The 23,470-nt window shown below is 43.3% G+C and overlaps 1 protein-coding gene across 1 annotated transcript in view; it reads right to left on the reverse strand.

The window, feature by feature from the left end:
- Positions 1-23,174, reverse strand: part of Grm8 (glutamate metabotropic receptor 8) — a 797,537-nt gene extending 774,363 nt beyond the window's left edge. Inside the window, exons 1-2 of the mRNA XM_052720824.1 lie at positions 23,015-23,174; positions 12,056-12,866 (exon numbers count right to left, since the gene is read on the reverse strand). Coding sequence (XP_052576784.1) covers positions 12,056-12,565 — 510 coding nt within the window. The 5' untranslated portion in view covers positions 12,566-12,866; positions 23,015-23,174. The remainder of the gene's footprint in view (positions 1-12,055; positions 12,867-23,014) is intronic.
- Positions 23,175-23,470: the final 296 nt, after the last annotated feature.

The following is a 23,470-nucleotide window of genomic DNA, read 5'->3' on the forward strand; positions in this document are numbered from 1 at the left end:
GGAGACCCTTAAAGTAATCTTTAGCAGAGAGAAGGCCTGAAGAGAAAAAGACATTTTTCTCTTATTTCTTATATTTTTGGTTGTGAGCCTAGCCTTTAACGGCTGAGCCATCTCTCCAGCCCTTCTCTTACTTCTTACTTCTACTTTCTTATAGGTTAGCATGAGCAGACATCAGGCCGAAGGTTTCTGGGTATCTCAGTCTTGGAAGGTCCTTTCCTCTCTCTGGTCTCTAAGTTTACACACTCTTACCTACTCCTCTAAGCCAACCCAGTTTCACACCACTGTACAAAGCCTTGTGCTATGAAATGAATGTCCGGTGCTCCCGAATTCAGTTGGAAATTCTAACCCTCAATGCAATGTGAGCAGGAGGTGGGGCCCTTGGAAGATGTTAGGTCATGAAGGTGGAGCACTCATGACTGGATCAGTGCCATTTTAAGAGACAGGGGCAAAGATTGCAAGAGCCAAAGGACCAGAGCATCTGCTTTGAGACAGTGTCCTTGGGGGCTGGGGGGGTGAAGTATAAGGGTAGAGAAGAGGGGTGGGTCTGGGAAGAGTTGGGGGGGAATGGGGTGGATATAATCAAAATGATATTTATGAAATTCTCAAAGAATGAATAAAATATTGCCTTTTTAAAAGAAAGAGGGGTGAGAGTCTTGGTTTGAAGGATTTCATTGTTGTTGTTTGGGTCTCCTCTTCTGTCCCCCACCTCTCTCTCACTCATTCCTGCCCCCCCCCCCATTACAACAAAATGAGAAGGCAATCATCTACGAGTCAGGAAAGAGGACTTCACCAAGAGCCCCTCACGAAGTACTCTGGTCTCAGACACTCCACTTTAAGAAATAAGCACCATCCACTGTCCACTCTATGGCATAGAGTCTTAAACTATGGGTCACAACCCTACACGGGACCACATTCCTGAACATGGGGGTTATGAAAAATATAGCAACAGTAAGAGGTTTCTGAACATGCAGGGGTCAAAAACTAATTCAAAGTCAAACATCATAAAGCCCAAGGTGTTCCTGGAAGCACTCTCCTTGTTCCATGGCAGCGTTCATGGCAACCTTGGTTTTGAACACATACTGTCTACGAGGCACTGCATATGACATCAGATCAATTACCACCATTTAGCCCCAAACACCTGCAGTCAGATTCTAGATTACTGTATGTTATAAACTGCAGAGTTTTCACTGTACATAACAGCTATCTGCTCTTGTAAAGTATGAAAAATAGGCCTTTAATATTTTCCTGCTGTCATTCTTGAGCATTAAGTACCAAATTAATATATCTTTGGATCATATGCATTGTATTAGGATGTTTGTGGGTTTTGGTTTTTTGGTTTTTTGGTTTTGCTTGTTTGTTTTTTAATTGCTGCTTGAGAAACTGAAGAGCTAGATCTAACAGAAAAGTGTGTATCATGCAAATATGAAGAACTCAGTTTATATTCCAGCACCCACATAAAAAGTCGGATATGCAGCATGAAAAGGGGAAGTGGGCACTAAGTCCTACTCTCAAGTAAGAAGTTATTTGCAATTGATAGCTGCTGGTAAATGGAGTGGCCCTGAATATAGCAACTACATCCCAAATTAGGCTACATGATCAGGAATAATTGGCCAATGCAAAACAGGCTCCATGTTTTTTTGTTTTTCAGTTTCTTTTTTCTTTTTCATTTCATGTGATTTTTGTGTCTGTTTTTGTTTTGTGTTGGTTTCGTTTTGTTTTTTAAGAGAGAGAACAAGAAGCTGGGTAAGGAGGGGAACATCTGAGAGGAGCTGGGGGAGGGAAAAGAATTGACCGAAATTTATTGTATAAGGTATTTTTTTAGTAAATTTTAAAATGTTGGGTGTGGAAGCACATGCCTGCAATGCCAGCCATCAGGCATGGAGACAAGAGGATCCCAGAGGCTTGCTGTCCTGTTTGACATTCAATAAAAGAGCCTGTGTTGGACATTAAGGTAGAAGCAATAAAGAAAGCTATCCAGCATTGATCTCTGCCCTCCATTCACACACACACATGCAAATACACATGCACTCACCACACACATACATACCCAACTATCGTTTCAGTAGTTGACTTGAGTTTAACTTTAAAAAAAAAATTAAATGAATTTTAGTTTGGAATTAGGATCTATTTTCCAAGAGTTTCTGAGGGGACTGTAAACATACCCCTGTATGTTTTGTAGTAAATATTTCTGTGAATTGTACTGCTCATCATCAATAGCTACAAAATATTGATCAACTCCAAAAAAAAGCACTGAAGATGCTCAGCATCCTGCAGTATTAAATATTCACCTAAGACTTAAATATTTATGTAAAAATAAGCAAACACATCTACCTCCCTACTATGTACATTTGCTTTCATCTTTTATAATGGAAAATTGCATAAGTGAAAGAATTATTTTAAAACAAGTTTCTAAATGAATACTAACAGTAGATTTTGATGTGTATATCTGTTTATGTATTTACGTTTCTGTGGTTGCATAAAAACTGTGGTTTGCAACAAAGGGTCATTAAGTGGAGAACATTTAAAATATCTGAGTCTGTGCCATTCTATTGAGCAGCCCAAGCTAATTAAAACAGCTTGCCTAATAACTTTGGCTTCCTCGGATACAGTCAAACTTTCTACTGAACCCCAGTAGCTTCCCCAGTGATGTAGTCTTTATTATATCATCTCATACAGATCATTGTTACTTTATATGTTAGTGAGGTCTCTTCAGCAGGATTTTAAGTAGCAGGATAGCTTAGGCTGGTGTATCCCTACATACTGTCTGAATCGATGTCAAATATGATGTACATATCTGTAGGATGTATGCTTCTGAATGAATACCAATTGGTGACTTGATTGACTATTTTGCCCATTAAGAAAAAGAAGGACAATGAATGGATAAAATGCTCACATCTCTTCACACTACTCTACTTCTCTTTGTTGAATGGAAATGTATCACTCACACCAAGAACTATTTGCCATTATTTGACCATGCCTATCATAGCATTTTGTCTTACATGGGTTTATTCTCATCAATCTGGGTAAGTCTGCATTGAACAATCACATTCTCCTTCTCTATGAAATTCTTTTTCAATGGACTAAATTATCCAAATTTCACAACTTAGCAGAATATAATAAATGTTTAACTTGGTTATTCCCATGTAAATAGAAGAAGATGGTGACAATTTGAATCAAAATTTAATATAGTGAGTTGCAGTCTTCTTCTGATTGTCCGAGGAGGAATCTGACTTCTAGAGCAAGTGCCTCTGGATTCATTCAGTGCTGTCATTTATGACCCTTGTACCCAGTGGCAGGAATGAGTATTACACAGAACACCTCTGGGAGAAAGGAGTTCTCTCCTCAACGAAGAAGAGCAACTGCTGTCCAGCATGGGCCTGCTATTTGATTCTTCAAGTCACCACAGCATACACAGAAAAAATAAAATAAAATGAAAATTCGAAAAAGTAATTTACATCCAAAATGAGCTTACATCTACCACCCATCCCAAGGGTTAGTCAGTTGTTCCTCCTCGCCCACAATTCCACCACAAGTCTGGAGTTTCTAAGAAGGTCTAGGCCAGCCAATGCTTTGATTTTTATTTTTTTCAAAACTCAATCATAAGGGAAAATTTTGTTCAAGTATGTAAACACTGTTAAAATTTAGCAAAGTTTGTCTTTGGGTCACCTAACCATTCCCTTGGCTTGCTATTTCTTTAAATAAAGTGATTCTGAGGGTCGACCACATAGACTTCAATATGCTACTTTCTTAATTCACCTGGCTAGATATGGAGCCAATGAGTTCCCACTGAAAAGCTTGACCACAGGATAGCCATGCCATATCCCAAAGTTCAGTTGACCAAAATTCTGCTTTGTTCTATTTCCTGACCAGTGATTTTATGTTAGTCTACCATTCTCACAAGATAGGGTTAATACAAATGGCTGAGGAACTGAATGAGAGGTACAACTCAAAACATCTAAGAGTGGTAGATAATTTTCTCTTCGACGTCATCACAACAAATACTTAACGGTGCTCACTGGGATCAGAGCTTTACTTAGGACTCTGCAGTTAGTCTTGTTAGCATCCATTCAAAACCTTCTGAAGAACTAAGATTCCTGTCAACTGTTTCTACGTACGCAAACTGTCCGTAGAGAGACTAACCCTCTGGCTTATGATCACACAGCTAATAAATGTTATATCAGATTTTGAACCCAGCAAGTCTGACTATAGAGCCTGACCTGTTTCATAAAATTCATATTCATCTGTTTTAATCAAAAGAATATGAATATCACTAGAAGAATCATTACAATGATCTACCATCTCAATAGACATCTTACTATAAGAATAATGATCATATCTATAAGTTAGAAAATGTAAGAAATCTGCATAAGCAGCAGGATGTGGCACTTGTTCTATAAGCAACATAAACACAAACATTTTCTGAGGATGCTAATAATGAAAATACTTAGATTTAAAAGGTAAGAGATGATGCAAACATTTATCAAAACTGAATTTTCCCCTCAATCCAGGTGAAGAGAAACAGGAAGGAGCTGCTAGTGTAAGAATGTTACCATGCACACATGACAGGCCTTGTGTGGCACTGTGACGTGGGAGATGTGGAGAAATAAGTATGGCTTCACTAAAACTTTGACCAGCCAATAGCCTAGTACATCAGGGAAATCAGCCTCCCAGTGCAGGAACCTTGAAGAGACTTGAGAACATGAGTGGCCGTCACTGAACACACATGCCTACTGGTTTTCTGGATCTAATCAGGAAAACTGCAGAGATGAGCCTCATTCTGGAGACAGATCAAGGTGTCTGGGAACAAAGCTATGCCCAGACCTCTTTGTCTTACCAAGTGTTTGTTACTTATGCTTATATTTTTAAAACTGCTTAGGAGTAGGGAAAGTCCCCCTGTTACAGCAGAGAGAGAGAGAGAGAGAGAGAGAGAGAGAGAGAGAGAGAGAGGGAGAGAGAGAGAGAGAGAGGTCTCCTTCTTTTGCCAGATTATGTGTTATATCAATTAAGTGGATAAATAGGCCCTTTCCCCAGCGTGGGAGAAGAAGAGCTCTGGTGACCCTCTATTGATTAAGACTGCTGTAGAGTGTTATTTGCAATCCCATTGCATAATGGAAATCAGGAGGTAGCTGTCATGGTTTCTGAAGACAAATTGCCGGGAGCTGAGACAAATCATAGCCTCTTCACTTCTTACTGTTCTCAACTCCCAGTTAATGTGTATCTTACAGTCTAAGTTTTTGAAATCAGTTTTCTCTATGGTCTCATTAGTTTAAAAAAAAAAAAAAAGGTAATCTGGATGGCCCTGCTTTTGAGATCATGTTTAAGTGACCATGACACTGATTGTGACTTCTGAGCTATGCATTATTTAGTAAAAAAAAAAAAAAAAAAAAAAACCACAACTTCCAAAGGAGCACACAATTAAACCGAGATCCCCAAGGCAGCCGCAGTGATTGCGACCTACTGGAACAGGAGATTAACCAGGTAGAGTCAAAGACAAAGGCTGCTGTCAGTCAGAAGGTGGTTAAATCTCATTTCTGTTTTGCATCCTTTGACTTGCTAAGTCAGCCAGCCAGCAATTTATGTGGAGCATTGGTTCTCAAAGCATGGGCTGTGAAACAGCAACATCAGCAACACTTGGGAACCTTTAGAGATGCCAGTTTTCAGACGGTTCCTAGACCTACTGAATCAGAAACTCCAAAGGTGGGCTCAGCAATCTGTGTTTCAACAAGGCCCCAGGGTGATTTTGATGCAAGCTGAGTTGGAGAGCCGCTGAACCGAAGCCACAAGACTGCCTCCAGGGTTTAAGCCTTCTTAGGAAGAGGTAGCCTTTCGTTGTTAATAAAAAAATAAATAACATAAAAACAAAATCTATGAAAGACACCTGTGCTGAAAGCCAAATGAAATCACTGCAATCTTTAGCTTTTTTGTAAACCCAAAACTGGCTGAAAAATAAATAAATAAAGCCTTTAAAAGAAACATTTTTTTTATTTTATTTTAATTGGCATCTTTAGGGAAAATGAGTAGAAAAGTGCTCTCCTTGTACAGATTTATTTATTTATTTGCCTCTACTCTAACTTTTTCCAGAAAGGTTCGCAGACCACTTCTTAAACGAGAACAATAACGAAAAAGTCGTATTTTATCTAATCACAAGCCATTCTCTTAGAAAGCCTTTTCACTACTTTTAAAACACCCTCATTGCTCAAAGAGCCCAAAAGATAGGCATTAATCACTAAGTAAGCTCTTAAGATGTCTTCAGTATTCACTGTAGGATTTCAGGCTATTTGGGGATTCAGAAAAGGAAAGTAAGAAAGATTTAAATTCACTAAGCTTAAAAATCTATTCCACAAAACAGGAACCATGACATTCCTTTCATAGTCTGGGCATGAGACTAGGACACTGGTTCTAAGTTACTGCATCTTGAGAAAAGCCTTGGTCTGCGATACCCACCTGAATTGTGTGAGACAGCCTTATGGAGAAATGGGCTTGGTTATTCATAATGTAGCCTCTGTGCTGATCCAAGAAAGGGTTCTATGATACAAAACTTCCCACTAGAGCAAACAGTATTTGGGTAAGGCCTTGGCATTGTTTATTCAAATGGAATAAAAAGGAACAATCTCTGATTACTTCACTTTTAGGGGTTTGTAAAAATAAATTATGTTCTATCCATAATTAAAACCCACTAGCCACTAAAAGGAAGGGGGAAGTCTTGTAACTTCCTAATCCTAGACCAACACAGAATCACCTGGAAATATTCTAAGATGTCTGAAGGTAGGGCTTTGCCCAGTTTCTTTGGTATCAGGTAAGAATGTGAGCATCCATCTAGCCAGGTAATTCTGACTTGCAGAACTGCGAGTTACTAAAGCAGACCTGCATTAACCAACACAGAAGTCTCTCCTGCATATATTAAGTAGAAAAGAAAGTCATAAGGCATATCTATAAATAAAATCATATCTGCATGTATCATTTTATTAATAGATGTGCCAGGAAATGGACTCCTTCCATTTCAGACTATTATTTGTTGCTTAAATCTTCCAAAGTGAGAACGCACTCATGTATAGTACTTGTTTAATCTTCAGTCTTAAAAGTCTATCTAAGGAAAATGCGAAGGCATGGGGCACAAGGAAGCATGTGAAAATAGGAACTCCCAAAATGCACTGCTTTCTTTTTTTTCTCCCCTTACTCCTTCTGTTTCTCTTCCTAACAGTGTACACAGAGAGTAAAATTTGGTTTTACTTTCCTATCTAACTAAATATTATTTCCAGTATTTGGTATTGGAATAAGTAAGTGAGTAGAAGGTATGGTGGGTTCAGCCATTCATTCATTCACATGTTTATTAGGTTCCTAGACAGGGAGAGACTAGAGGCTAGAAATAAAATAGCCAATAACAACAACAACAAAAAATGGATCCTGCCCACTTGGTGCTTGTATAGTGGGGGATACAGACAGGTAAACAACTACAATCGTGTAGGATAAATGCCAAGAAGAGGAAGTATAGGCTGCTTCTCTGTCAACTTAGTCAAGCAAAGGATGATGATTTTGCATAGCTGAGGCAGGCCTTTGTCCTGGGGTGCAGGGAAGGATAGCTCTTAGAGAGTTATGAGGAGGGAGACATTAACAAGTCTGAGTGTGGTATAGATGTCTCCCACTGGGCACCAGAAGTGCCCTTTCTCAGTGTGACACCCCTGCCAGTACCATTGTCAGACAATGCCCACCTGACTCCTCTGAAGAGGGGGCGCTCTTTTTCAAGCAAAGATGCTTCAAAACTAAAGGACTGTGTGAAGGAGTCTCACTTTCCACTTCTCTTTGTTTATTTGGTATCAAATAGGATTTACATGAAGTGCTATCTCCTGCATGTTATTCAGTATGCTCACTTATCCACCCATCCTAACTGGATGAGCCTGAACATGGCAGATTTTCCTTTCATTGTTCACAGTTAATAAAACCCATTGCGTGCAATAAATAACTCACAAGATGCATGGCTTTAGCAGTTGCTACAATTGAGTCTCTTGGAGAAAAATAGGTCTCCTTGAACATTGTAAAGTAGACAAAGACTTGCAGGAGAATAAGAGAATTCTCTGTATTTCATTGACTTAACATAAAGATTAATTTTAGTCATTTATAACTAGCACAAATCCACATGGGGAGAAATTATCTAGCCCACACACAAATGATTTCTACTAACATTTCATTTGATTGCTTTGGAAGGACACACCACAGGCTATCTAAGGCCTATTTTTCAAGAATGGAAAATTAACAATCCAGGTAAAGTTAACTAGCCAAACCAGACAGAGAGAAATTACATCTGACACTGTCCTCTTGTAACCCATGTGTCTTTGTGGACATTAATGTGAGTTACTCCAGTGTCAATGTGTCACCTTTAACCTAGAAAACTCAATCATTACTCAAAGTAAGACATATGGTTAGTGTTTTGAGAAGTTGATTTCCTCCCGTTCTAAGATGAAGATGGGAAACATTTTAGAGAAGAGCTTTTTATAAACATAAACAAATTTCATCTCTAGGCATCTCAGTTAGAGTTTTCAAAAGACACCTGATTTTGAAACTTTTTTAAGTCCCTGGCTTCATTGAGTTTTCTAAGATTCAGAATCCCAGACACAGCACTTTTTTTGAAATCAAAGGAACTCTGCTACTTCAGAATTACACATTATCCCAATTGATACTACCGTTATCTAAAGTCATTAACTTGCTATAGAGGTCACCTAGACAACCACTCTGCCTGATATCAGTGTGTGTGTGTGTGTGTGTGTGTGTGTATAGTAATGTTTCTATAAAGTTCAATGCATTAAAATCTGACTTTGTGGCTTTCAAGCTCAGCTCCACTCCCAGGATTTCTGAGGGATGTTGAGTCACATCCTCTCCTCTTTGGTGGAAACAGTCCCCAGAGGAGAGCAAGACATTGTACTTACTCACAAGCCCTGCAGTTTGAAAAGCTTCCTGGAGGTAAGGAGAAAAGTGGCAGAAGCTGTACCTCTCTAGGACTGAGGACCCTTCTTCTGGTGGAGCTTCAGAGGTTGTGGGCACTTCCAATTTCCAGAAACTCCCTGCTCCAACTCCCTGTCTAGCTTGCCTCTAAGTTAAGGGGCTGATTTTTCTCATTTGCCTCAGAATCTCGATAAGAGAAACAAAGATTGAACAACACTGTTTCCCTCAAGAACCAAGGGGAGATAAGTTCGACACATGGATTTCTGTGCATCCTTTTGGATTCTGTGGATCATATGCTGTCCTGCAGGGACTACAAACTGTCCTAAGGTTCACTCCTAAAACTTACTTTCATTTGTCATTCAATCTCATCATAGTATTGCCCTAAGAAAATTAATATTTTTCAAAGTAGAACTATATCTCAATCTCTGGTGTAATAATTTGTTAATCATTCCTTTGATAACTATTGTAATATTTCAAGTCAGCCCTAGCATATGGGTGTAAGCAGAAGTCATCCACATTAAAGAGGGCCATTTTCTTCCCCATGAACAGCCATCATTATCTCCTAATTACAATCACTGTGAAGTGCAAGCTCAAGGTTGCACATCCATCATGCAAGTAAATGGAGACAACACGATGAGAAGTTGAAATGATTTGATTTGCATTCTTGTGCTTTAGGTTCAGCTGGAAGATGGGAGGAGCATCTACCTACACCCTGACTTTTGAATGAGATCAGTTTTTCAAATCTAGTAATGTGATTAAGACATTAGTTAAGTGTTTCTCTGTGCCAGTGTGCTGATGGTGGTAGCGTCATTTTTCACTGTCACTGCCCTCTTCTGGCTAAAAGTGACCTCATCCCTATATGTCCATTAAGAGGTAGACAAGGGACCCATAGGTGTGCAGGCCAGTGTCTGGAGTTGCCACGGAGCATTGACTGTGTTCAAAGGACCAAGAGTAATTCACTCCATCAAATAAAATTCCTCACCAAGTATCCAAAACTAGCAACAGAATTATCTAATGAGGGAAGAACCCGGCAGAGACAAGCCAGGCCCAGTTTTATAAAACAAAAGCCCCCTCTTGCCTTCAGATGGCTTGAAACAGCAGCCTAGGAAACACAGGGTACAACCAGGTACTGGCAGCACATGTCGCTTGTATTTTCTCACTGAAGAAACCCAACAACCTAATATAGAATTATTATTAACATTGTCTTATAGATAAGTTCATTCTATGACAAAAAAAAAACCCATAAATGAACTTTGACTATCTCAGATAAGTACCTTATCTCTTTCGCCCATTCTTCAAATTCTTGTGTGTTTTGGATGGTAACCAGACCACAGAAGAAAACAAGTAACTATGGGGTGACAGAAATAGTAATTAATATACACAGAGAAGATTCCAGAAGGGAGAAAACCATCATGAAGGTTTCCCTCATCTCTAATAATGGGTTTGTCAAGAAACATTTTAGAACAAGTGAGGAGAGAGGTTGAATGGGAGAAGGGAGAAGGGCTTGGGAAATAGCTGGTCTGAACCCTAACCATGAGCAGGAAACACCATGAGACATAGATCAGAAGTCCCAAGAAGAACCCTAGATCCTGTGGGTGGGAGGATCCTGGAGGAGTTCTGGTTTTGTGTCTTGCCTCTGGGAGAAAAGGTTGTCATCCCTTGAGGCACTATTTACAACTGCCTAGCTTCTCTTGGAGGTTTCCAGAGATGGAGAATGAGAGACCTTTGGCTACCAGTTCTCATTTCAAGTCCTCTCACTGCCAGAAGACTCTTCTAATGTCTTGCTAAAGTGTCTCCCATGCTCCCTAGGGCCTTTTTGTTCCCCTTAGAATGCCTTAGACACAGGGCTTCTATGAGACACAAGGAGCAGCCTCCTCCTTTGAGACAATGCCATCAATCTGGAAACAGCCATTAAACTACGGCTTAGCATTCTCATCCCTTAATGAAGGAGATTCAAACAGAGGCTGTGAAGTCTCTTGGGGAATGTTACAGAGAGGATTCCAATATGAAACACAGACCAAACTAGACAGGCCCCTAAGATACCTTCCCAAAGCAGAAAGCCTTTGATTCAATCCTTTTCATCCTTTTTTGTGAAGTTTTCCACCGCTCTGTTCAATTTTGTCGTTCTCTCTGTCATCAGCCCAACTTTAAATCTGATATACATAGGAAAAGTTTTTTCTAATATAAAATAAAGCCTCATTAATTCAGGTTCAGTTGGAAAAGTCAAATCCCAATGAGTAAGAAATCAGAGTGAAAAGTATTTTCAATTTAAAAATCATGTCTATTTCAAAAGACTACATAATGGATATTAATAAATAAAACGAGAAAGTTAATAAAAATGGTGAGTTACAATAGTTTTATTTTTATAGTACTTTTTACTTCCAAAGTGTTTTCACATATATTATTTTATATTGGAAATTTTAGTCAATATTATAAAGAAATTGTACAGATAATAGATCATCAAACCTAAGTCAAAATGTCTTGATTGCTTCCTACTAAATTTGAACTATTAACTCAATAAGAATTATATGTAATTATTTCCAGTCAGCATCACAGTATTCTGAATTAATGAGGTTCTGCTCTATTCGCGTTATAATAAGCCTGACAACTTTATGGCCATCTTATCTCCTAGAGTGTCACTACCATCTACATATTAGTAATAAATACTGTTTCTTCACACAGAAATTTTTGTCATAACAGAGCATCCCACCTTGAAGAAGTTTCACCAAGTAAATTATCTCACACATACCTCTAGTAGAGAGGAAGTGTTCTGTATGATAAATGTGCTAAGGGTTTATGAGTCTCTAAAGATGCTTGCTTTGACTTAAAGTGGGCCTCCCTGGGGAGGTTATCCCAAGACAGCAAGGACAAACATTTCACAGAACTTACCAACATTCTCTTTGGGAAAACACAGTCAGGATTGGTCCATTTGATCATAACTAAAGGAACTAAAGTGATACAGGTAGAGACCCAGCACAGAATGCCCCATTTGAGGAACCCAGAGACACAGAGTGTCACCTGGCATCCTCATCTCCACTTTCTTCTTTAAACCCACATTTTGAGTCACAAAGATTCCTGATTCTTTCACACTGGTTGAAAAGGCAATGTCTTTACCTACCTTAAAAAGTCTTAAAATGTTAGCCACCATGATGGACACGGAGCTTGCTGCAGCACCTATGACACCAGAAATCTTGTCGGGCTTAGTAAATATGGGTGGATCTCCATTAGCACACTTCACGTCAGACGCGTCTTTCTCTATCAATGCCTGCACGAAGGTTAGTGACTGCTCCAAAGCATAGGTGTCCCTGGAGCACGTGTCAAGGATCCGGACACCCAGAGTGATATTGGAGAGGAGATCGGGGTCTTTGTTAATCTGGTCGATTGCATAAAGCATGGCCTCTAGTCTGTGGATCCCCTTCTCCTTCTTCAGCTCCCCACAAGGCACCCCTCTCTCTCCCTTTGCATGAACAGGAAAAAGACCCCCCAAAATGATGTCCCCATCCACCCGGATGGAATGGGCATACTCCTGGCTGTGAGTTCTTTGCATCATTGTGAGGATCCAGTAGAACTTGGCAGTCAAGAGGAAGAAACAAGGGCAAGAGGCTGAGCGCTTTCCCTCGCATACCATTTTCTCCACAGGTGGTATTGCAATCAGTGACCGGAAGTTTATTCTTGCCACAGAAGAAGGGGGACCACCTGAAGCTGCACCTGTTGGAGTCTACCATCAGGGCCCATGGGGGAAGGCTCCGGGGGGTTCAGCAAGTTTTCTTGATTTGAACGTCACAGTGAATTTCCAACAGACCCTCGATTCAAGTTTATTTCCACATAAAGCCAGCTTGCAAATAAATTAAAATAACATCTGAGGTTGTGATGTTGGGATGAGGTCAACAATTCATGTCCTTGAATTCAGCCCTGTAGCAGAATTACTCCTGGGGAGAAGAGAAAGAAAAAGGGGGAAATTCAGTTCAATGAGACTGTATTTTTTATATACTTAAGCCCTGTCTGCTCCAACTTTTTTATTTCCCCTATTCGCTAAGAACTAACTCTTTTTGGTCCCCTGTGATTCTGAACACCTGGTTGCATGACATCTAAGCAGGGAGATTGATGACATGTTTAGAGCAAGAGAAACAGAAAAGTATCAGCAGCTAGCTCACTTCTTTCAAACCAGAACATATTTTTATTTATCATTTTATTTCAATAAGTCCTGTTTCCAGAAAGGTAAAATTCCTGTGATCGGTGGCATTATTTCTTGTCAAATTTGCTTTACCTTTTACAGCTACATAAATTTCACATTTAAATCTTGTCCACAAGATAATGAAAGGTTATTTTCTGTGATGTGTTCAACAAGCCAGTCATCTGTTAATGACTTTTTTTTTTTTAGTATCCCAGATTTCCCAGTGGGAAACAGTGACTATTCCATCACAGAAAAGGAAGGAGGGAAGAAGAGGGAAGGGAGAAAGGGAGAGACAAGCTGCCAAAAGGTCTGAAAATATCTTATAGCTTGCAGAAACATTTAGCAGAGAACATCCGCTACCTCATATCAACTATCCTATTGTTCTCCGGTAATAAAACAAAGACTTGAAAATTAAACACATAGGGAGGGTTATGTGTGAAGATCTTCCTGTTACCATTGTCAGAATTCCCAATTAATTTGTCAGGGTGGAAGCCATGGGCATGCTTGCAGTTCTGAAGTAAACACGCCTTGATCCGAGAATCACTAGGAACACATCAGAGCTGGAGATCAGTTGGAAAGCTTCTTAATTTTGTCTGACTCGGTGGGGAAAACAGTCATTTCATCAAGACTAGAAATAACCTAGAGTGAAAGTGTCTACGTACGGGCAAATCGAGAGGAAACCTCATTCTGGGGCCTTCGTCCTTAAAGAAGTCCACAAGACCCTTACAGAACAATTCGAAGAAGTTTAACTGGGAACGAGAACTGACTTAGCGAAGGGAATCTGAGATTTGAAATGTATGTGTAATGAAGAGCATGAGCAGCAACACTATCTCCTGGCAGGATGCTTAATCTAATGTTCATTTCTAACCTATTTACACTTGAATCTGAAATCTGGACCGTTTCCCTTCACCCCAGCCAACCCACATCTGCTTGTATTTCCCATTCGCTCCTTCAAGTTCCAGTTCATAAAATTCTCTTTCCATCTCCTTTGTCCTGAAAAAAAAAAAAAGGATGGTGCCTCCCCAGGGGACAACTGAACATATGCCCAAGCGCCTTCAGAGAAAGTGGCACTGTTTTTCACTTCCAGGTTTGCAAAGAGGCTCTTAGCCGACCACTGTGCTGACTTCCTGCTTGTGTGCTGGGAGCCCCAGCCAAGGGCTGGCCCTTTAGCTAAGATGTTTCCAGGCTGCCCGCACAAAATGTCCCTTGCCTCCTGGCATGTACTGTAACCTTGATTCCCTCTGCACTGCCCCAAATATGTAGTCCTTTTACTCTTTCCTCACCACTCAATTCACCCGGCAGCTGCTTCCCCGTCAGAGTTCACAGCAGCCTGCCCTGAAGTATTCCACAAAAGGAAACACTAAGGAAGCCCACCTGAGTTTCTGCATGAACATGGATGTGCAATTAATTACTGGTGAGTACAGTTAGGACTCTGACTTACAGTCTCACAAGGAAGACTAGTCACATCATGGTAAAATGTCATTAATGCTGACCACTAATTTAGAGTTTGAGACCAATTCCACACTGGCTGAACCTAGAATAAATGGGCAAATGAAGAAGAAATTTCAATGGCCGTGCCCCTCCCCAACCAGCAGCAATACTCAGGAGAGCAGGCCCTGCACCTCACCTGGGTAGCACAACAGAGCCAACCATGTTGGTGGAGGTGTGGGTGAGCCAGCCCTGATGTCCTGAGCAAGGGAGAGCTGTCCCCATTACTCATCTGTCATGTGGCAGCAGGGGAGGGGGAGAGATGCCCCCTCCCCCACCCATCAATGCCTCAGGCAAGTGGAAGAGCTGGCCCTAAGGTCATAAGAGCAGGAGAACTGTCTCTGCTCCTCATCAGCTGCAGCACCTACACCTCACCTGGGCAACACAGCAGAGCTGGCCCTGAAGGTGTAGGTGTGGGAGAACCGACCCTGAGGACATGAAAGAGGGAGAACTGGCCCCACCCCTTGCTGGAGAGCTCCCCCTGGTGGGGAAGACAGGGGAGAGCTGGCGGGCTGACCAACCCTGCAATGACCCAGGCCCAGAACCAGAGTTAAGTGTTGGCCCACCCCATCATCCACCCCATCTGTGATCTACTGGGGCACAGGGGCAGGGCGGGTGGGGGGATGATGTCAGTCTTGCAGACCCAAGTCTCCACAACACAGGGCAGCAACAGGATGTCCAGGAAGAGTCCCAGTGAGGACTCAATGGTATAGCAGACACCAGGGGCCTCGATTCTTTTTTCAGACCAATGATTCTTTCGGATAAAGGCCCGCATGTAAAAATATATGAATAAAGGAGTTTTACTGCGTGACTCACTGGGTCACACTGCGGCTTTCATGATCAGATTTTCCCCTTCTTCCCTCCCGCCCCCTTTTTTCTCTTAAATTTTATTTTGTTTTATGGGAGGGGTAAGAGATGGGTGGGATTGGCAGGCATGATGTGAAAGACACAAAGAATAAATAAAAAGAAAGTTAAAAAAAGAAGAAGAAATTTCAAGGGTAGGCCCGTACTCCAAAGCCTGTCTTCATTGTGCCAAACCACCACAAACACCCTTACATGCCTAAGAGAATAAACAGTTTTCACCTACAGACAAACATTTCCACATCTACTCACGAGGCACTAAGTCAGTTCCACTTGCTGGTATACTCCTAAAAATTAATTTCTTTTCAAATTATTGGTATTTGCAATAATGTTTAGTCTCTTCAGCTTCCCATAGCTCTGTTCAGAGCTCTAGTTTAAAGAAAGGTTGGGGTATGGGAAGCAATGAGGTGGGAACCATTTGGGTTAGCAGACAAAGACAGTGAAATGGAAAACAGGGAGCAGCGTTTCCACTTGGGTTATCGATTATTGGACAGCTTGTTAGACTTTTGCTGGAGTTTCCTCCTCTGCAGCATGAAATTCTTTGCATGCAAGCTCTCTCTCTAACCCTTGGTTTTCTTATCTGTGAGGGGAGAGAGCACCTGCCAGCAGGCACACACTGCAAAACTACATCTGGCCCAGGGTACGTGCTCTGTAAACAGGCGTCAGTCTGCTCTGTCATTCTTCTTCTGCGGAAAGCAGAGCAACTTTTTGACTGCTCGCCCAGTTGGTGAAGTGTTTACTGAATTCTGTTCACCGCTTGAAACATAAAATCAGAGCTATGTATAAAATATTTAAATATTGCAGTTGTTTCAGAGTCTGATACATTGCCATAAAAATCACAGACCTGATAGGTTTCTCAGCTTCTCTTTTAAATTCTAAGGAAAAATAATATGTGAAAGACTAAATAACTTCAAACTTTGTTTCACGGCATAATCTTATACTGCTTAATCCAGCTCTCCTAGAATTCTGGTGGACTTTAATCCAAACAGTGATGGAATCAATATTTTTAAAGAAATAATGACCTTTCTGAGCTACAGATCCATACAGCTTTTCTTCATGTGCTGTGTTTGATTTGAAGTAAAATAGCTTCTCCCCCAAGCTGACCATCCTCTCAGCTTGGTTGAAACCCTTCCTGCTCCGATAGACTTTTTCAAGAAGGTGAGAGTCCTGTTCTCTGGCAATTGTGAGGCCAGCAAGCTGCTGACACACCATGGTGGCTAATGGTCAGGGAGCTTAACCATGCTCTCTTCCATCTCACCTTTCTCTGTCCCCTCTAAGTGCTGTGCCACTGACCCTGACTGTCCTACAGCCCTGGGTGTCTTTACAAGAAATTCCCTGGCTGGATGATAGGCTTGTGATACACGCCCACATTTTATTTTCTATGTGTGTTCCCTATGTCAAAGTCTCCAAGCACATAACTGTATCTCAAAGGATTTCCAAATGTTGCTTATTATTAACGCTGTTTAAGTGAGGGTGAAAAAAACTCAGATAAAACAAGTTCAGCCCTAAGCCCATATATAGTAAACAGCAACACCCCAAAACCATCAGATCCCTAAGGTGGGCGCTGTGCTTTGAGACAGTGCAGAGGGTGACTGTGACAGCACACTGAGGGTGAGGACCCGCCACTCCACGGAGATCGTTTATAATTGTCTATATTTTCCAATGGTTAGCTCAAGAAACAACAATGTGCACATTAGAAAGGGACAACTGTGGGACATTTCCAGAAGGGATATTTCTGAACCCCTCAAAGGGTTGGAAAATACCTGAACTTCCAAACTTCAGATCTGGTTTCCTGGCCAGCTGCTGCCAATGGGACAAGACCACCAGCACAAAGAGGGTCTATCAAGATCACCCCTCATGCCTTCCATGAGTGTGTAGCACTGACAGAGTAAGAGTCTGGTGTAAAAAATAGCATTAGCCAAGAAATAAAAAGCATTTCCTACAAAAACGGCAGTCCAATCCTAGATCTGTTTGGTTCTCTAATACAAAGGGCTATCCTGGGGAAACACTGTGTCTGTTCAGCTCTTTAACACAAAGGGTTATCCTGGGGAAGCACTGTGTCTGTTCAGCTCTTCAACACAAAGGACTGTCCTAGGTAAGCACTATGTCTGTTCAGCTCTTTAACACAAAGGGCTATCCTGGGGAAGCACTGTGTCTGTTCAGCTCTCTAATACAAAGGGCTATCCTGGGGAAGCACTGTGTCTGTTCAGCTCTTTAACACAAAGGGCTGTCCTGGGGAAGCACTGCCATCAGCTCCTAAGGCTGTAAACCTAGGCATTTCCCACACTTGCAGCTCTTTAGATTGTTTGGAAATATATCGTATTTTGTCTATGTCCCAGACTGCTGCCTGTGTGGATTCTCAGTGGAGACAGAGTGAGTTCTCCCCTGGCAACAGAAGCCTGGAATTGGGTCTTTGACTGGCAGTCAGTCACTAGCTGGAGACATTGAGCAGGTCACCTCATCTCATTGAGTTTCCACTTGCTAGTCTGTGAAAAGGTGCTGTGACTGACCAGCTCTAAGGTGTCTTCCAGCTTCCTCTTCTAAGACTGTGTTACTCAGTAATAAGGGACTATGGCATTGTACTCAAACAGGAGAGCAAGGCTTTGTCAACTGAGCACAATAACTGGTTTTGTCTGCAAGCAGGTAACCCCCACCCACCCCCAATCAGTGAGAGAAGGTTCTAAAAGCTCATTTATATAAGCAGGGCAGACATTAAGAAAATCAGGTCCAGAAGACTCTCAACTACTAAACAGATAAATTAGACTGTGGTTATTTGCATAACAAAAGAATTCACCACAGGTTTCCTTTAAATACCTAAACCCCATGCATTTAAAAAACAATCTGATTTAGTAGAATTCAATTTACATCCTTCTTTGTAGATAACACAGCCATTGCATAAAAAGAGCACATTTATAGTATGTATCAGATTAGAGGAGGGGAAGAGCATGAAACCCGCTTACTGAATGCTGACAGTGGAACCATCACACAGGATCTCATTTCCTACTAAAATTCACCTAGAAGGTTGGCATCACAGTCCCCATCTGGATGTGAGAACCTGATAGCAGACAGGTATTGTGGCTGTCTGAAGTCTCAGGCCAGAGTTCACATGCAGGACTATAGTTACATTCTGTTCACTACCCCAAAGCCTCTGGGCATGAGACTCTGACCAAACTGTGTAAGGTGTTAGTAGGATGCCTGGGATCCTAGGGGAGCCTGAGTCTAGTCTTTGGGTAAGTTAGTTAGTTAGCCTGCTTGGTTTTGTTTTTTTTTTTCTAAAGTGTGAACTGATTTCTGTCCCCCTGCTGGGTTGTGACATCAAATGTCATAATGTACCTTAAGGGACTTGTTAAACTGTCAAGTGATATAAGAATGCACAGGGGTAGTATTGGTGAAATAACCAGTCCCAGAACTAAAATATTTTACTCACAGATGATACTTGGACCTGAGGAAAACACTTTCCCACAACCAGCATGGAGGGTCAGACCTTAGCAACAGGCATGTAGCCAAGAATCAACTTTACAAAGTCCACACCAAAAAGGAGAGCTCAGAGGAAAACTGGAAGGCATGAGGGGAAGTTCTTGGAACTACAATATCTGACCTGAAGGCCACAGATATCCAAAGCACCCAAAGGGCCACTCTTAAAACACAAGACATCCTTCTTCAGTGAAAACAGGAAAACCTTTTTAGTAGTGAGCAAAATATAACCCTTTTAGTACTGAAGGTTGTTAGCACTGGAAAACCCAGTCAGCAGATTGGCATCTGAATGCCTTATCTTGCCTGGAAAAGTAGGAAATTGACAATACATGTGTTCAATAACTGCTATATAATCCTCTGGGGCTTTCTCTACATCTTCCCACTTCTCCTTATCTGTTCCCTGCCCCTTTACAGAGCGGGCTTCTGCTGCCCAACAGACTGTGGTCAAGGACCTCAAAACCATGTTTCTCTTGGCCTTGATTCTCCCCGGAGAGTAAGTACATTCATCTGCAAGTGTCAAGACCTGATGATCTCCCTCCAACTGGAGCAACTGTGTTTATTAAACAATTCCTAAGAAAAGCTAAAATATCTTACCATCCTTAGTAGACTGGGGTACAACCTGAGAAAGGAGGTGTATCAGGCACCTTCTTTCCACAGTGCCCCTCTAATCATCCCCACAGTGATGGGGCCCAGATAAGAGGACACTATGCTCAAGGTCCTCCCAGTCAGAGGATGAGTCTGCTCCAACTTGCCAAAGTACCAAGAAGAACTTAAAATCAGAGAAAACGTAAGTGGAAGGGAAGGGGAGAAAGAGAGGGTAGGAGGAAGGGAGGGAGGGAGGGGGGAAAGGAGAAGGAAGGAAAGAAAAAGGAAAAGATGGAAGGAAGGGAGGGAGGAAGGGAGGGAGGGAGGGAGGGAGGGAGGGAGGGAGGGAGGGAGGGAGGGAAACCTAAATTCCTAACAGTAAAGAAAAGCTCCCTTGAAATGGAAATAAAAATATGATACAACTGACTGCCAGGCTCACAACCTCTCCTCTTACAACATGAACTAACCACTCCTGCTAGGCAAGCCCAGTATGAGAGTCTGGTAACACCCCAGGTTCTGTCCTGAAAACAGAAACCATTTCCTGGACCTTTCAAAGCCAGCCTATTCAACAGGCACTGGGATATGGTCAGATTTTTTCTGTGGTTCTAAGCAAAAGATAAATCCATGTAGCATCTTGGTCTAAAATACTGAGACAGAGCAATGGCACTCTGACTCAAGCAGGGTCCTCTTGATGTTCCCCACTGGGAGAAGACAGTGGGATAAAAACTTAGAAGGAAAAATATCATTGCACAAGCATGCATGTGCAGTATTCAGTGCGCCATGCCCTAAAGACAATGGAACATTCTTACACAAAGATTGGCACTTGATACTGCCAACGTGAATGTCAGCTGGGCTGTTTGCTGCATAAATACCAATTAAATAAGCCCGGAAGCAGCTTCAACCTGCCCAGCCAAGTCTGAAAAGAGCCCATCACTCCAGACTTCTAACTTTCTTCTGCACTCCTCCAGTTCAGCTCATCTGGGCTCATCCTTTTCCCTCTTTCTTTCGCATCTGAATGGTTAGAACTATTCCATCAGCCACAACTTGCAATGGGCGGCGGGGGTGGGGGGCGCACAGCAGGACAGAGCTAGCCAGCACAAACCAAACAGATGAACTGAGCCTACAAGACAGTATTCAGCTGTGTTCCCAGCATCTTCTGAGAAAATGTCTCCTGGAAAGCTTCCCCTCCTAAATTGTTCCCACATGCCTTATTTAAGAGCAGATATTCTCTTTATCTAGGGTGTAGTACAACCTGTAGTTGACTCTGAGACAGGAAAATTGCATTAGAAAACCATTTCTCCCGTGAATGGGACTCTTTTCAAAATTATCAAGCCACATATTTGCAAGACCCGGAGAATGCATTTCATACAGCTGATTGTCTCCTGTCGAGATCTTTCAAGACACTATTCGCAAGCAAGTGACCAAGATAAACTCGAGTGGTTCCTGTAGCCATTTGCAATTATTGACAAACAGTTTCATAACGGAAAATGGAAATTACAGTCAAGTGCAATAAGCTGTTTATCCAAGATCTACCTGCTGGTGGCTCTTTCTCTCTTTTCATTTTTCTTTCAAGCAAAACACAAGCTATCGTCGGAATGCATTTGTCCTGATAGTAATTTTTCTTGCAAATACCTCCACCGCAAACCCTGTCTTCAGTTCTTCCAGTGGTAAGATTAATGGCCAAGATCCTAGTGTATTCTCGGATGTTCACGAGATTCCCACACTGTCGGATCTATGGGAAAAGATCAACCCCCCCCCCCCCCATTGACAAATAAGGTATTCCCTCCAGGGGTGGAACTCCCGGGGGTGGGGGGGTGGTCTTCTGCAATTCACACACCACCACTATCCTGAGCACACAGACATCCTTTGAAGACTGGCTCCCCAATTTAGGCTAGAAGCAATTCCTCAGGGAAGCTCGGAGGTGCCTTCTTGCGCAACGGGTGACTCGCACGCGCCTCTGCATTTCATTTGCACCAAAGAAGCGTGTCAGACAACGGGGGTGGGGGGTACTGGTGGGGATATGATTCTGTTATATTTTTCACCAACTGTATGAACCTCAAGGGACCTAGGAGCCCTTTGAGTAGATGGGCTCACTCCGGCCTCGTGGCTGAGAGGTCTCCATCTAAATCTTAGGCAGTAGCCACTCACCCCACCCGGGGTCCCCTCCTCCCCGCCGCATCTTCCTTTTCCTTCCCAGTTCCTTAGACCGTATGAGCCCAAGGCACAGTAGAGTGTAGGGCCGCGGGGAAGGACCTGGTTACTCTAGCTTTTCCCAGGCACCCCGGCACCGCCCCAGTCCTGGCCACCAACACCCCCGCGCGCCCTAGGCTCCCGTCTCCTGAGCGCACTGGTCGGAGAGCGCCTCCGCCCCCGCCACACCTGCCGGCTGCAGACGCCCACACCCCTCTCTGGTCCGCCAGATACAGGGGCCACTCTGACCGTAGGTGCTGCCGAGGAGCTGCAGGGAGCGTCTGCCGTGGCTTCGGAAACTCTAGATCCTTGAATCTAGATTCCCCCCACCCCCAACAGGACTCGGAACTCCAGCGTTTTCCCCAGAGCTGGGGGGAGGGGGCAAGGAAATCCCAACCTCGCGGAGCTAACTTGGGGACCACAAACTCAAGGCAGAGTGTGTGCGCTACACAGGGGTTGCGGGTCTCGAGGACCCCCTACATCATCAGGCTTTTCCTGCGACACCCCCACACACACTCTTCCTCAGATCCTTGTTACACATCCATCAAGCTGGAGCTCAGGAAGGCGGGGGTTACCCCAACTCATCCCGGAAGCCGCTAACTTCGGAAATCCTTCGATTTAGATTCGCATAACCAATGTACCTGGACATCTCGGCCGGGCAAGTCCAGATTCCGTCAGGGCAGGTCCCGGAGGTCACTCAGGCCAAGCAATCTCAGGCAGAGCGATTTAAAACCCTGCCGCCGCACGCCGGGTTAGAGCATCCTAGGAGCGCCGGCCCACTCCCGTCACCCTTCAGTCTCCCATTCACCGTCTAAACTTTCGGGAGATCACATCTCCAAGTCTTGGGAAATCCAAGCTAAGCTCCCTCTATTCCACACCTCTTCACTGGAATGTAATCATGGGAAGACAAGAGGGGTGGCCGCCTTGTTATTTGCAACGTAAAATCAACAGACACCCAATCAAGCTCCAATGCCCGGCCAGCCCCTCGCCCCCTGGTGCCCACTCCCCCTCTCTCCCCATCCGCGTTTCTCCGCCCGCCAATTTTTTTTTTCTCAGATTCTGGTGTGCAAAGCCATCTACTTGTGCCCAGAAAAAGCAGATCATTAAAGTAATCAGAGAAGAAAGCATACACCTGGCTGTCAGCTGCATGGCTTGGGGAGAGAAAATGGAAATGGCAATAAAATCGGGGGTCCTACTTTTGCAGCCAGCTTGGGGTTGGGGGAGAGTTGAAAGGTGGGGGCTTTTCTGGCGTGCTTCAGCACTTGCTTTCTTCTTCTGTGCCTGCTGTTCAGCGGGGAGTCTTACCCTGCTCCCCGCAGAGGGCGAGGTGAGGAAGCCCGCTGGGGGCCCGCATCTCCATGTCAGCGCCGCCGCCGCCGTCGCCACCGCGCGAGGCGAGCACCGCGGCCGCACTTGTGGCTGATCTCCGGGCTGAGGGGGTTGAGCTGGCCGAGCCACCGGCGAGTCTCTTCCATGTGAATAACAAATACTCCCACCGGCGGCCGCGATTGGTCTGCGCCCTGCGCCTCGCGATCCTCCTCCCGCGGCCATTCACCCCACGCGGCGCGTGGATCCGCGCTCGGGATCGCGCCCGGGATCGCCAATCGCTTCGCGCCAACCAGTCACCCCGGAAAGAGGGAGGAGGATCCCCGAGGGGCAGAGGCCCCGGCGTGGGTAGTGACGGGGACACCCCAGTGGCAGGACCCCTTCGGCGCTCAAGTCGGAATCAACTCGGGGACCAGGAATAACAGAGTTCTGGTT

Source organism: Peromyscus californicus, unplaced genomic scaffold, assembly GCF_007827085.1.
Source record: "Peromyscus californicus insignis strain IS unplaced genomic scaffold, ASM782708v3 Scaffold_6__1_contigs__length_162567912, whole genome shotgun sequence".
NCBI lineage: Eukaryota > Metazoa > Chordata > Mammalia > Rodentia > Cricetidae > Peromyscus > Peromyscus californicus.